The sequence below is a fragment of the Cupressus sempervirens genome, chromosome 4 (genome assembly GCF_028749045.1).
Source record: "Cupressus sempervirens isolate cs-2001-9-10 chromosome 4, ASM2874904v1, whole genome shotgun sequence".
Classification (NCBI taxonomy): Eukaryota; Viridiplantae; Streptophyta; class Pinopsida; order Cupressales; family Cupressaceae; genus Cupressus; species Cupressus sempervirens.
In genome coordinates, this window is record NC_143121.1 from 704,501,217 (window position 1) to 704,513,594 (window position 12,378).

Sequence of the window (12,378 nt, forward strand, 5' to 3'; positions counted from 1 at the left end):
TTTCCATTATCATCTTAAGATGTTTTGCGTGTAATTTGTGGGCCCAATCCAGTTATAAAGTTGATTTTCTCTTGAATGAAAAAATCATCCTCATGGGTTGAGAACCCATCAAGGAGAAGACGATTCCCATTTTTTTGCCTAGACTTTCCTTTAAACTTTATCCTTTTAGTTAATATTTCTTGTGGGTTTGAAAAATCTTGAAAGGACTAAGAAAGTTGAAAAGGGGCCCACTTCCTTGTTTATTTCCTTTACAATTGCTTTTGGCAAAAAATAAACTTCATGGGTCAAAAGCCCGCCGAGGAGAAGTCATTTTTGAGTTTTCCACTTAAGATTATTCTGAGCATTGTGATGAATCTGGAATGTTTCCCAAGGTAGAATATTGTAATCAAAATAAGGATTTTCCATAAAATAGCTCATTATCTTCTTATATAGGCCCGTAAACATCATCTATTGCTCTTCGCAGAAAATTGCCTTCATGTGTTGAAAACCCACCGAGGAGAAGGTGATGCTTAATTTTTCGCAAGCTTCCCTCTTTCATTGAAAACATGATAAGACATGAAAAAGCCCAGCTTTGTGAATAACCTTTGCATGTTGCAAGAATCCCCATCAAATTAGGTATTAAGCTACATATAAACTCACAACATCAAGGAAAACCACTCGACCATGAAATGTGAGAGAAGGGAAAGATGGAAAATCTGATGGAGACTCTTTTCATCTAAGGGAAATTAAAACTAGACCCAAACATGCCTAAGCTTAACTAAGACACAAAATTTTCCACTTTTGCAAAATGGTTACAGGGTGAAAAGTGGGGCAATAGGGCTATAGTTAATTAAATTAAATAATTAAATAGGGGATGATGCTTAATTAATTAAATAATAAATATTTAATCAATAATATCCTAGGAGATGACTAAATACGATTACCTTTTTGTGTAATTAGATTTAGGTGTCTACACTACCGAGTTGTATAGTTGCTACCGAGTTGTAGAATTAGTATTTAGTTCACACCAAGTAGTATCTACCAAGTTGATAAGTAATAGTGCAAATCGAGATTCATAGTATTAACTGAGTTGTATAGTATCAACTATAATCTCTAGTGTCTACCAAGTTCGTAGTGTTAGTGATGTGAATCTAGTGTTGACCGAGCCAAGGAGAGTCAACCAAGTGATTTAGTTTATACTAAGCTCATAGTATTAGTGTTGACTGAGCCATGTAGTGTCAACCAAGTGATTCAATTTATTTGCTAAGTTTCACTATACTCACAAGTCACCATTGTTGACCGAGTTTAGACTACTTGGAAGTGATTAGTATGAAACAAGCTTCTATGTCCATCAAGAGCATGACAATGTTGAGTATTAAAAATGGTTGTCAAGTATCAAAACCTCGCCAAATTTGTCTTTAGAACCTGAGTGACAATAGTTGAGCTGACTTTATGTATTTTGGTGAAACTTGTATTATAGCTAACTTTGATGAATTATAGTTTGGATTGATATATATGTAATATATTGTATCACATCCAAATATGAGAATGTGAATAGAAAGAAAACATATAAGTAGACATAAAAATTAAGAAGGCTACAAGTAGTATAAGGGATGACAAAGATTTATCTATCACAACAAGGTGATCATTACATTTCAAAGGAATCTCAACCAACAAATCATAGTTGTAGATTAGAGATCAGATACTGGTTTATCCTAACATGTGGAATGGTTAAATCCTTTCACAAGGTAGACTTAATAGTCTTTTGAAAGTCTCTTTATTGATTTTATACTTCATTGTATGTTTTGTAAATCATTTAACAAGGTGGACCTAGTATTTTTTTTTTACTTCTAATAGGGAAGATCATCAAAGTGATCAATTGTAAGCCTTAACTGACCAATTTTATACTGCAGTACTAAAGCTTGTGGGTATCATCCCCAACCCAATTTTGCTTTCTATTTGCAAGGTTTTTGGGTCACCATATCTTATGTCAATCTGTTACAAATGTTTTAATGCTTTTAGTCTTTCATGCATGCAATTAGATCAAAATATAAATGAAGAATTATTTGGTGTAATAAGATTAAGTTTTATTGGTTCTTGATTCACCCCTCCCATCTTAGTAGCCTAGCTTATCATATATTTCTAACAATTGGTATCAGAGCTTTGTGGTTCTTAGAGAAGAAGTTTAACAACTTGAGCAAAGATTAGAGGCAATGGAGGTATACATGCTAGGTAAGGCTATTGACAATGAAAATCTAGATTTGGAATTGGCTATTGGGAAACTAAAGAAAGCAAGGAGCAACTCTCTTAATCCTTAAAAAGAAGAAAAGATCTTGCAATACAAATGAATGACAACCTCTACACTAAAGAAAGAATTGAAGATATATATCCAAAAACAAATTTAGATGAAATTGATGAGGCAATCAAAGACCAATTGGAAAAGAATTTCAATCTTCAAGAAGAAGTTAGAAAGATGAAAAGAGGACAAGAAATTTAGTCAGTAAGATTATGTGAAGTCATGGAAGATAAAAACAAAGCCAAAGAAGAGATAGAAGAAAAGAACAATGAAATTCAATATCTATTCCTTCAATAGGTAGACTTCATGATCAGCTCACTAATGCAAATGAAGAAATCATGAATCTAAGATCAAAGAATGAAAGACTGCAAAATGATCTAAACACTGAAAATAAAACCAATGAGAGGATGATAAAATCTCAAGCAGACATGAATCAATTAAATGAGCAAAGTCAATATAGACAGAAAGGAAAAGTAGGAATAAGATGCACAGAAGAAGGTGAATCATCCAAGCAAGGAGCTCTAAATAATCTAAGGCTAACTTGCAATCATTGTGGTAAGTTAGGTCATACATCAAATAAAATTTGGAGTAATGGTAAAGAAAAATTCAATGGAAAGTGTTACAATTGCAATAAACATGGTCATAAAGAAAGTGAATGCAAAGAGAAACCTAAATTTGAAGGTAAAGGTCACAAGTGCAAAAAGCATGGACACAAATCTTCTGAATGCAAAACCAAGATATTGAACCTACCAAAATAGATTATGAAAGCTATATTTGGATGGGACTATAACACATGGTGTAGATGCCACTGCTTTGGAGAATTTGAGCAGATTGGAACAAATTGTGTGAAACGTCACATGAGGACAAGAGACACCATTAGAAGATGTTTTATTTGTACAAAACTTGGTCATCTTGCCAAGAACTACATGAACACTAGAAGGATGGAAGATGAAAGGAAAGCCAAAGCTGAAAATATCAAAAAGTAGATGAGGTAGTAATGGATTCCAAAATCTTATGAAAATGCAAGTCTGAGTCTTGAAGCAAATGTCACTCAAGAATTGGGTGACTCAAGCATTTCAACTTGATCTCCCACAAGAATGACTAGAACTAAAATTCTAAAGTAGACATCTTACATCAATTCCAACCAACTAGAAGGAAAGATCCTTATCAACATTTAAGATGCAAAGGGATCATCAAGTTATTGCAGAAAACTCAAGACCTTACCGAGCTAGGTCAGGTTGCAAGGCCCTGCCGAGCAAGGTTGGGATACACTAAAATATTGTGTGGACACTGAGCATTAAGGTTGAACTAAGTGGAAGATAGTCTGTTACCCAAATGAGTGATCTTATCAAGCATTTATGGCAATTGAAAAATGAAAATTTGTTAAAAGGAAGGAAATTAAATTCATTTATCACCGTGAATTTTAGAAGAGATATTTGCAAATGGTGATTTCTATGCTTCCAAGAGATCTGTGTGTTTGTTATTGAAGATTTTCATGTTTTCATACCAACGAAGCATGGCATCTTCCAGCAGAAAAAACAAGAAAGGATTTGAGATGTTGGTTTGAGGAGTCAATTGGAAGGCACCAAACTTCAAGTTGAGTCTAACAATTGCAGAAGCACTTGACCCAACTAGAGCTTAGTTGTAGATTCCACCAAAGGTATTACTTGTTAATGATATTTGTTCACATTTTTGTTGTTCAATACAAGAAATTGGAACCCTAGAGATGGATGAGACTCTAAAAAAGTTATGTTTGAATGGTGTGTTAAAACCTAAGCATCAACATTTGGGGACCAAGGGTTTAACACACATTTCACATATGCCCCGAGACTTTTAGATAAAATGGATAAGATTTATTCTTAGTCATGTACACAATGGGTAGCTATGGTTGGAGCAGCCTATTCAAATAGAAAATAAAATAATTCATCGAATCATAGGGCTCCCAATGTTAACCAAAGAAAAGACTACCAAAATCCTAAGTCGGGTAGAACTAGAAAGCAAAACTCTTACTGAGTGGGATGGAATAAGTATGAAGATCAGAAATGTGACTAGCATGGAGCTGAAATTTTGAATTCATGTGATAGCTCATAAGATCTATAGCTCCAGTTGTCTCAATAGCATGTCATGTGAGGCAGTTGATCTGGCTCTCAAGGTAGTGAAGAACATGTCTTTCGATCTTGCTGAGCTAATGCTAAATCAATTCAACAAGAACATGGAGAGCATTAGAACTTCAAAGAATAATCTGCATAAGTGTGGTTCACTCTTGACTTGTTTATTCTTCTTTGTGCAAAAGTTTTTCTCGTCAAAAAGGTTCAGTCGTATGGAGAAAAGATGTACCTATACTATATCAAATTAATGAATATATAGCATAGATGGGTAGGAACTTTATCAGTATCATGGAAAATTACTTTGATTCATTCAAGGAAAAGATGAATAGCATATATAATTCTTAAGAAACTTGTAGAAGATTACAAGGATGATGTTTGTTTTATGGTAGACTGGGACAAAGTGTATATTCAAGCAACCAAACCTAGAGTGGTGTGCGTTAAGCATCTAAGCTACGAGGTTAACATTGATGACACTAAGGATATCATTGAGGCACTTTTGAATGAACTCATGGATCCCAAAGCCATCTATTTTGGTACTTTTTATGAACCCAAAGCTAGAATAGAAATCAAAATCAAGCTTGCTCAAGCAATCAATAAAGGATAGAAGAGGATAACAAAGATAAGGCAAGCAAGTTCTAATCTCCTATTGATAGAAGGAAAAGGAGATGATGTGGAAGAAGATGATGCAGAAGATGAAGCAGAAGAAACAAAGTCTAAAGAAGATCAACCTATAAGGAAGAAGGATAAGGTCATTATTACCCAACCCACCAAGTTATCTACTGTAGTATTCATAAGAAGAGCATCCAGATCAAGAAATAAATTGAAATTAGGCAAGGAAGATGCACAGGAAATTATTTTCAAGAAACCTCAACCTACATTTCAGGAAAAATTAAAGGAAATTAATGGAGGAGTTGGAATGGAAAACTTTAAATCTCTCAAATATGAGACTTGAAATGTAGATGAGAAGAACCAAGTTGAAGACATGATAATGTCAAAACTAGGTGAATGGAAATATTGACCTGATCAACTTGTACAACAAATTCCCAATGAGCCTATACAAGTAATCAAGCCAAGATGGGAAAATGCTAAGAAAACTATAAAAGATATATTTTAACAGACTCTAAGGCATCTCATGCCGAGTCTTAATGACAAAGAAGTGAAAGAATCCATGAATAAAAATGAGAAAAATCTCACTCTAAAATTCAACACATGCATGATATTGGTAAATGACATTGAACATGTGGTGATGACAACCACAACTACATGGAAGAATATTTACAAACTTCATCAACTAGGTGATTTTGTTGTTCATGTTAGTGGCATAGAAGATGAAGATGACAAGGAAGAAAATGACTATAATGATTAAGAAAATATAGAAAAAAATGATATAAATCTAGATAATGAGGAGTAAGAATAGGAAACTACAGAGGAGAATCTCGCTGAGATTTAGAGTATTGAGGAAACCAACCCAGAGAAGATTGCAGCAACAATGATGGTCTCATTTCCTCACTCTCCAAGAAAAGCTTTAATGGCATCAAGCTCAGAGAAAGCTTATGACAAGTTGGTTATGGCAACCATTGCAACACCATGCACCCAACCAGTCTCTGCACCTATTCAGTTGAGTACCATATTGCCTAAAGTGATCAACACTTCATCTATCGAGCAACTAGTGCTTCCTCCATTATTAGATTTGGCTACATAGCAACTAGGTATTTCTACTGTTAGTGCAATATCTTCTTTTGTTGCTAGTGCTTCTATTTCTATTGTTGTTACAATTCCAAATATGCAAATAGTAAGTACAAAGATAGTTGAGAGAAAACCTTAGCCAAGTACTAAAGTTTCAAGAAAAAACAAGGGTACAAAAGAAGACATTGATCTTGATAAGGATATATTTATCCTGAATTGGGATATATCTAATCTAAATCCTAATCAAATGAACATCATAGGTGAACTATTGCAAAAGAAAGCTAAGCAACAAAAGCTTAGAGAAGAAAAAAAAAGAGAAAACCAAGTGCTTGAAGATGTAAAGAACATATTGTTGGCATTATGTTGTATTTTTCATTACTGACAACACTTATTCAATTATGAATGCTTACCAAGCTCATCACTCAGTCTACAGTTTATACTGAGCATTCAGTGGTTACCTTGTAAGCTTAGTAGTTAAGCAATTTACACCGAGCATTCCTGAAGCTACCAAGTAAATACAGGCAATGAGAAGACCAGCAGTGTCTACTAAGCTTCTCAGTATCTATCGTGCTCCATAGTGTCTATCAAGCAATAAGTTTGTGTCATGGAGATTCAGTGTAAACTAAGCATTGGAAGAAGCAGTGTTTACCGAGTGAAGCAAGGTAAACTTAGTGTGCAGTATCTATCGAGTGACACTACATCTACCGAGTCACCAGTGGTTACTGAGTTCAAAACTACTTCGAGTGATTAGTATGGACCGAGCCTTCACTTCTACCAAGTACATGATGATGTCGAGTAATGTAGTGGACGTTGTGTATCAGAAGGTCACCGAGTTAGTTTAGTGAACCTGAGTTATTTACTGTTGGGCCAACTTTGTAATGTATCTATTCACTTGTATTTTGGTCGACCTTGCAATTTTGTAAATTTGAAAGGTATATATGTAAGGTGTATTGTAAGATAGCATATGTATGAAGCAATAACGAACTAATGTGAAGTAATTTTAAGAAGTATATGCAAAAGATTATCAACAAAATACAACAAGGTCAATACAAAGGCATAAAAGTTATATCTATCACATAAGGTGATCAGTGCATAAAGGATCTTATCAACAATCAGTTGTAAGTAGATCCACTACTTCATCTTAACAGGTGAATCAATTTTCTAAATCCTTTAACAAGGTAGACTTAACAGTCTTTGTATAGATCTCTTAATCGAGTGCATACTTCATTGTATGTTTGTAAATCCTTTAGCAAGGTGGACCTAGCAGTCCCTTGTGCTCCTAACAAGGCAAATCACTAGAAGTGGTCAATGTAAGCCTTAACATGCCAACTTTATGCTGTAGTATTGAAGTTTTGTGGGTATCATCCCCACCCCAATTTTACTTTCTATTTGGAAGGTTTCTGGGTCACCAAAATATTGTGTTCTTTTGTGTGATGAATGTTTTACCTTTTAGTACTAATGTATACAGTAGTATAGATGGATGCATGGTAAATTTAAAGGAAAGTTTTAAAGTTACTGATTCACCCCTCCCCTCTCAGTAACTTATCATATCTTGAATATTTCCAACACATACTTCTAGATGCACTAATCACTGGGATTGATAGTATAGAACCTATTTTTGTTCAGTTAGCAGAAGTTGTCTAGAAATTCAATGATGATCTGAATGGACAAGAAAAGTTGCTATAGATAGCATAGATGAAATTTGAGAACAAAGTATTAGAGTAAGTTGCACTGAAAGTTGTAATAAATCAAGTAGAATTGTCTACTATTCTTATCTCATTAGAAACCTCTTCAAATAATGTTAGTTCATTATTCATCAATTTGTGTGATACATCTATCTTCACCTAGGGAATCAAAGATAAACTATCTAAGATATAAGAAAACTTAAAGGTAAGTGCACACGAGTTGTCACTTGACTCGAGCTACAGTTCTGCTCACTATTCAATAATCATATTTTTGACTAATTTGTAAGCATAATTATTAAGGGAAGAAGCCAAGATTAGGGCCATACTTGTAGACATCTAAGGCATGATTCTCCCAAACATGGATGCATTGTAGAAACACATTGCACATGCCAAAACTCTCATCCATGAGAATAAATTCTCTATAGCTGATCACACGATGGAGTTATCGACCAAAGTACAAATTGCACTTCATTCAAGCAAGGTGTTATAGGATAATTGGGACAAGACAATGGCATTTATTTTGAAGGTACATTCTAACTTCTTGTCACATTTTGGCATCACCATGTAGCATAAACCTTTGGAATTTACGTCAAAAAGGGGGGGAAGATGTGATATATTGTGATATATAAAAGGAAGAAAATAAAAATAAGATAGAAGATATATGCATATAGTGAGAAAAGTATAATATGTGTATATATGTAGGGGGAGCAACATAATATTATACATATACAAGTAAAAATAATCAGAAAACATTCTTTACAAAAGCAATTTTGAAAATCTCAAAAATAGAGTATGTTACTGAGTTGAAGACATAGGATGGAGACTAAATAATGTTTTGGACTTGAAATTTTAAGAATTCAGTTTTGATTGATAAGTGTTTTTTTTCACTAATGTCAAAAGGGGGAGATTGTTGACATTATGGTCAAGTTTGTTTATTAGTGACTCACACTTAGTCAAATGGTTAGTAGCTACCACGCTTATCTTGTAGTTTACAGTGTCAATTGAGTAATCTAGATTCTACTGATTTCTACAGTTGCTACCGAGTTCCAGAATTAGTATTTAGTTCACACTAAGTAGTATCTACCGAGTTGATAAGTAACAGTGCAAACTGAGCTTCATAGTATTAACTAAGTTGCACAATGCCAACCATGGTCTCTAGTGTCTATTGAGTTCGTAGTGTTAGTGATGTGAATCTAGTGTTGAACAAGCCAAGTAGCGTCAACCAAGTGATTTGGTTTATACCAAACTTGTAGTGTTAGTGTTGATCGAGTCATGCAATGTCAACCAAGTGATTCAGTTTATTTGCTAAGTTTCACAGTATTCAACGAGTCATTAGTGTTGACCGAGTTTAGACTACTTGGAAGTGATTAGTATGAACTAAGCTTCTACATCTACCGAGATCGTGATGATGCCAAGTGTTGACAATGGTTGCCAAGTATCAGAACCTCACCAAGTTTTTCTTCAGAACTAGAGTGCCAACGATTGAGCCAACTTTGTGTATTTTGGTGAAACTTGTATTTTAGTTGACTTTGATGAATCGTAGTTTGGATTGATATATATGTAGTGTATTATATCACATCCAAATATGAGAATGTGAATAGAAAGCAACCATATCAACAAAAGTGCAAATTAAGAAGGCTACAAGCAGTCTAAGGGATGACAAAGATTTATCTATCACAACAAGATGATCATTACATTTCAAAGGAATCTCAACCAACAAATCAGAGTTGTAGATCAAAGATCAGCCACTAGTTCATCCTAATAGGTGGAATAGTTAAATCCTTTCACAAGGTAGACTTAACAGTCTTTTGAAAATCTCTTTACCAAGTGCATACTTCAATGTATGTTTTGTAAATCCTTTAACAAGGTGGACCTAGCAGTCCTTATTGCTTCTAATAAAGCAGATCATCAAAAGTGATCAATTGTAAGCCTTAATCAACCAACTTTGTACTGCAGTACTAAAGCTTGTGGGTATTATCCCCAACCCTAGTTTACTTTCTATTTGGAAGGTTTCTGGGTCACCATATTGTCATGTCCCCAAAATTTTTGGTGACAGTTCGATTTAATTAATTTAATTAATGGTTGTCCAAGGACGACTAATTAGTTATTTTAATTAAATAAATAAATATTAAAAGATGACCTTGTATTTAATAAAGTGACTTGGAAAATATTTAATAAAGTCACTAGAGGGATAAGATCAAAAAGGTTCTAGAAGTCTCTGGAGAGGGTGGAGAGAAAAGAATAAATAGGCACCCCGGGGCTCCATTCGAATCAGGCAGTTGTGTTATCTCTCTTGTTTTCAGATTGTGATTCAATCACAGGTGCATTGTGGAACCTAGGGTTTCTACAATTGTCACAGTTGGCCATTGAGAACGATAACTCTCAATCGGTACGCAATTTTGAGGGTGTGAAATATCATCCGAATTATTGCAGATTGGAGGTGACATTCAGTCATTTCATCGAGGCAGAATCTGTGGCCAAGGGCCAACGTGGGAGGAACATTGTGTGAATTATTTGTAGGATAGAGATAGCTGCAGTATAGAATTGCTTTGTTCTTTGTCAGCCAAGATTAAGGAAGAAGATCCATCCTTGTTAGCGACGGCTGGAAGTGTATATATTTCCATCAGCAATAATTGGGACGCATCATCCCTAGAGCAAGATCACAGGAGCCAGCTGGAACCACTAGGGTCTGAATTATATGCAAGTTTAGCTACCGGGAGAAAATCCTACAACAGTACCGTGCAGGCTTTGAAGCGGAACAACAGGACAAGAAGGTGTATTTTGCGGAAGACTTAACAAGCACACGAGTAAACTTGAATTAGGCAAACATGCAAGGGCAGATCGCGAGTTGATACGCTTCCCTCCAGCGCACACCACAGGGGAAACTCATTTGCGTCAAACTCGGATTGAAGACCATTAATCACAGCGAAGTTGATTAATAAGAAGTTGCATGTGGAATAGTTGCAGAGACCACGACTCCATTTGCCCCTGCGTTTCTTGATCCCGGCCAGTAGCAAACTAGAACGGGCCTAAGGTCGGATCACCGCTCAAGAACCCCCCGCAGTATGCTACTATCGTAACCTGGACTTAGGTCGAATAGCCTTCAATTCAAGCGGCAGTTTCAAACATATATCACGAATTAAAGGAAAAGACGATTATCAGATCATTGCCGATCCAATCTATGCTCTGCCACGTCAGGAGAAGGTGTGAATTTGCAGGAGATCGCAGTGTGAGGAAATGAAGGAGCTAGTCAAGGGCAAACTGTGAAATCCGCAGACCAGTTCTTCCATCTATCACTGACACTAATAAGCGGAAGCATTGACTTCCCCATTCTGAGTCAGTCACTATATAATCTGAATCCGATTTAAGGGTGAAAGGTTGCTGACAACGTTTCAGATATAGCTCGAGTTTCAGTGCCACGTTATTTATGGATCAGATATCCGATGTGATTTAGAAAGCTTCCTTCCAGAAAATGACATTTTTGTTGTACTCAGTTCGCAGCGTCCACCCCTTTGTATCATTCAGTTCATGTCCGAATGTTTGAGGCAACTGCACTTGAATGATCATGAACCCAATAATTTTGATTCACATCTATCTAAATTCAATGAGAGTATTGTTGTTTGCCAAAGTCTCATTGAAACACCAATTCCACTATCTTATACTCGTCTGACATCAAGATTTTTAGTCCTCTGGCATCTCACTCTTCCCATTATCCTTTGGGACCAATGTGAGTGGATAATTGTACCAGCTACATTCATTAGTGCAGCATCGCTGTTCTGCATCGAAGAAGTTGGAGTACTAATTGAGGAGCCTTTCCCTATGCTTGCATTGGACCAAATATGTTCCTTGGCTTCCGACAACATTAAGGAAATGATCCAGATCCAGAAATTAATTGATAAACGTTTGCATTCAAAGGAAGGAAAGCTATTCGCAGAAAAGCTTGGTTCAAATGGTATTGTAAGGGGAAACACTAACAGGGAGGAAAATCTCAGAATATAAAAATGCCTGCAAATTATCCTTGATTACTTCCAGTATGTTGGTATCAGAGCTCGATTGCTAATTGTTTGACGAAATGTCAAACCCATGAAGTTTAGTATTTTGGTCGGGGTTATTTGACGAATTGCCACAGTACATTGTTGGGATTTAGTGACCTTTATAGCTAGGGTCATTTCACATATCTTGTGTCAATCTATTATGAATGTTTTAATTCTTTTATCCTTTCATGCATACAATTAGATTAGAATATAAATGAAGGATTATTTGGTGTAATAAATTTAAGTTTTATTAGTTCTTGATTCACCCCACCACCACCCCCTCTTAGTAACCTAGCCTATCCTATATTTCCAACAAAGGTGGAGTATCATTCAACTAAGAATGAGTTCTAATGGCCATGGGAAAATGAGTTATTTGAATAGCCAGTGCCAGTGTAGTGTAGTTGCAGTTGTAGAGCCTCAACCGCTGCCTCCTCCCAAACAACAACTTATCACATTGTAGCCTTTCACATGGGATGAAGTGGCCAAAGAAAAACAAAATAGATGTAGACATTACTTGCATTACCTCACCCATCTGTAAGGTTGTATTATTTCCTTCCATCAATAACTTAAATGTTGATTATTTTAAAGCA

The 12,378-nt window shown here is 35.5% G+C and overlaps 1 protein-coding gene across 1 annotated transcript in view; it reads left to right on the forward strand.

The window, feature by feature from the left end:
* Positions 1-11,794, forward strand: part of LOC149563206 (voltage-dependent chloride channel 1, chloroplastic-like) — a 41,978-nt gene extending 30,184 nt beyond the window's left edge. Inside the window, exons 4-5 of the mRNA XM_089828088.1 lie at positions 10,465-10,561; positions 11,169-11,794. Coding sequence (XP_089684214.1) covers positions 10,465-10,561; positions 11,169-11,753 — 682 coding nt within the window. The 3' untranslated portion in view covers positions 11,754-11,794. The remainder of the gene's footprint in view (positions 1-10,464; positions 10,562-11,168) is intronic.
* The last annotated feature ends 584 nt before the right edge of the window (positions 11,795-12,378 follow it).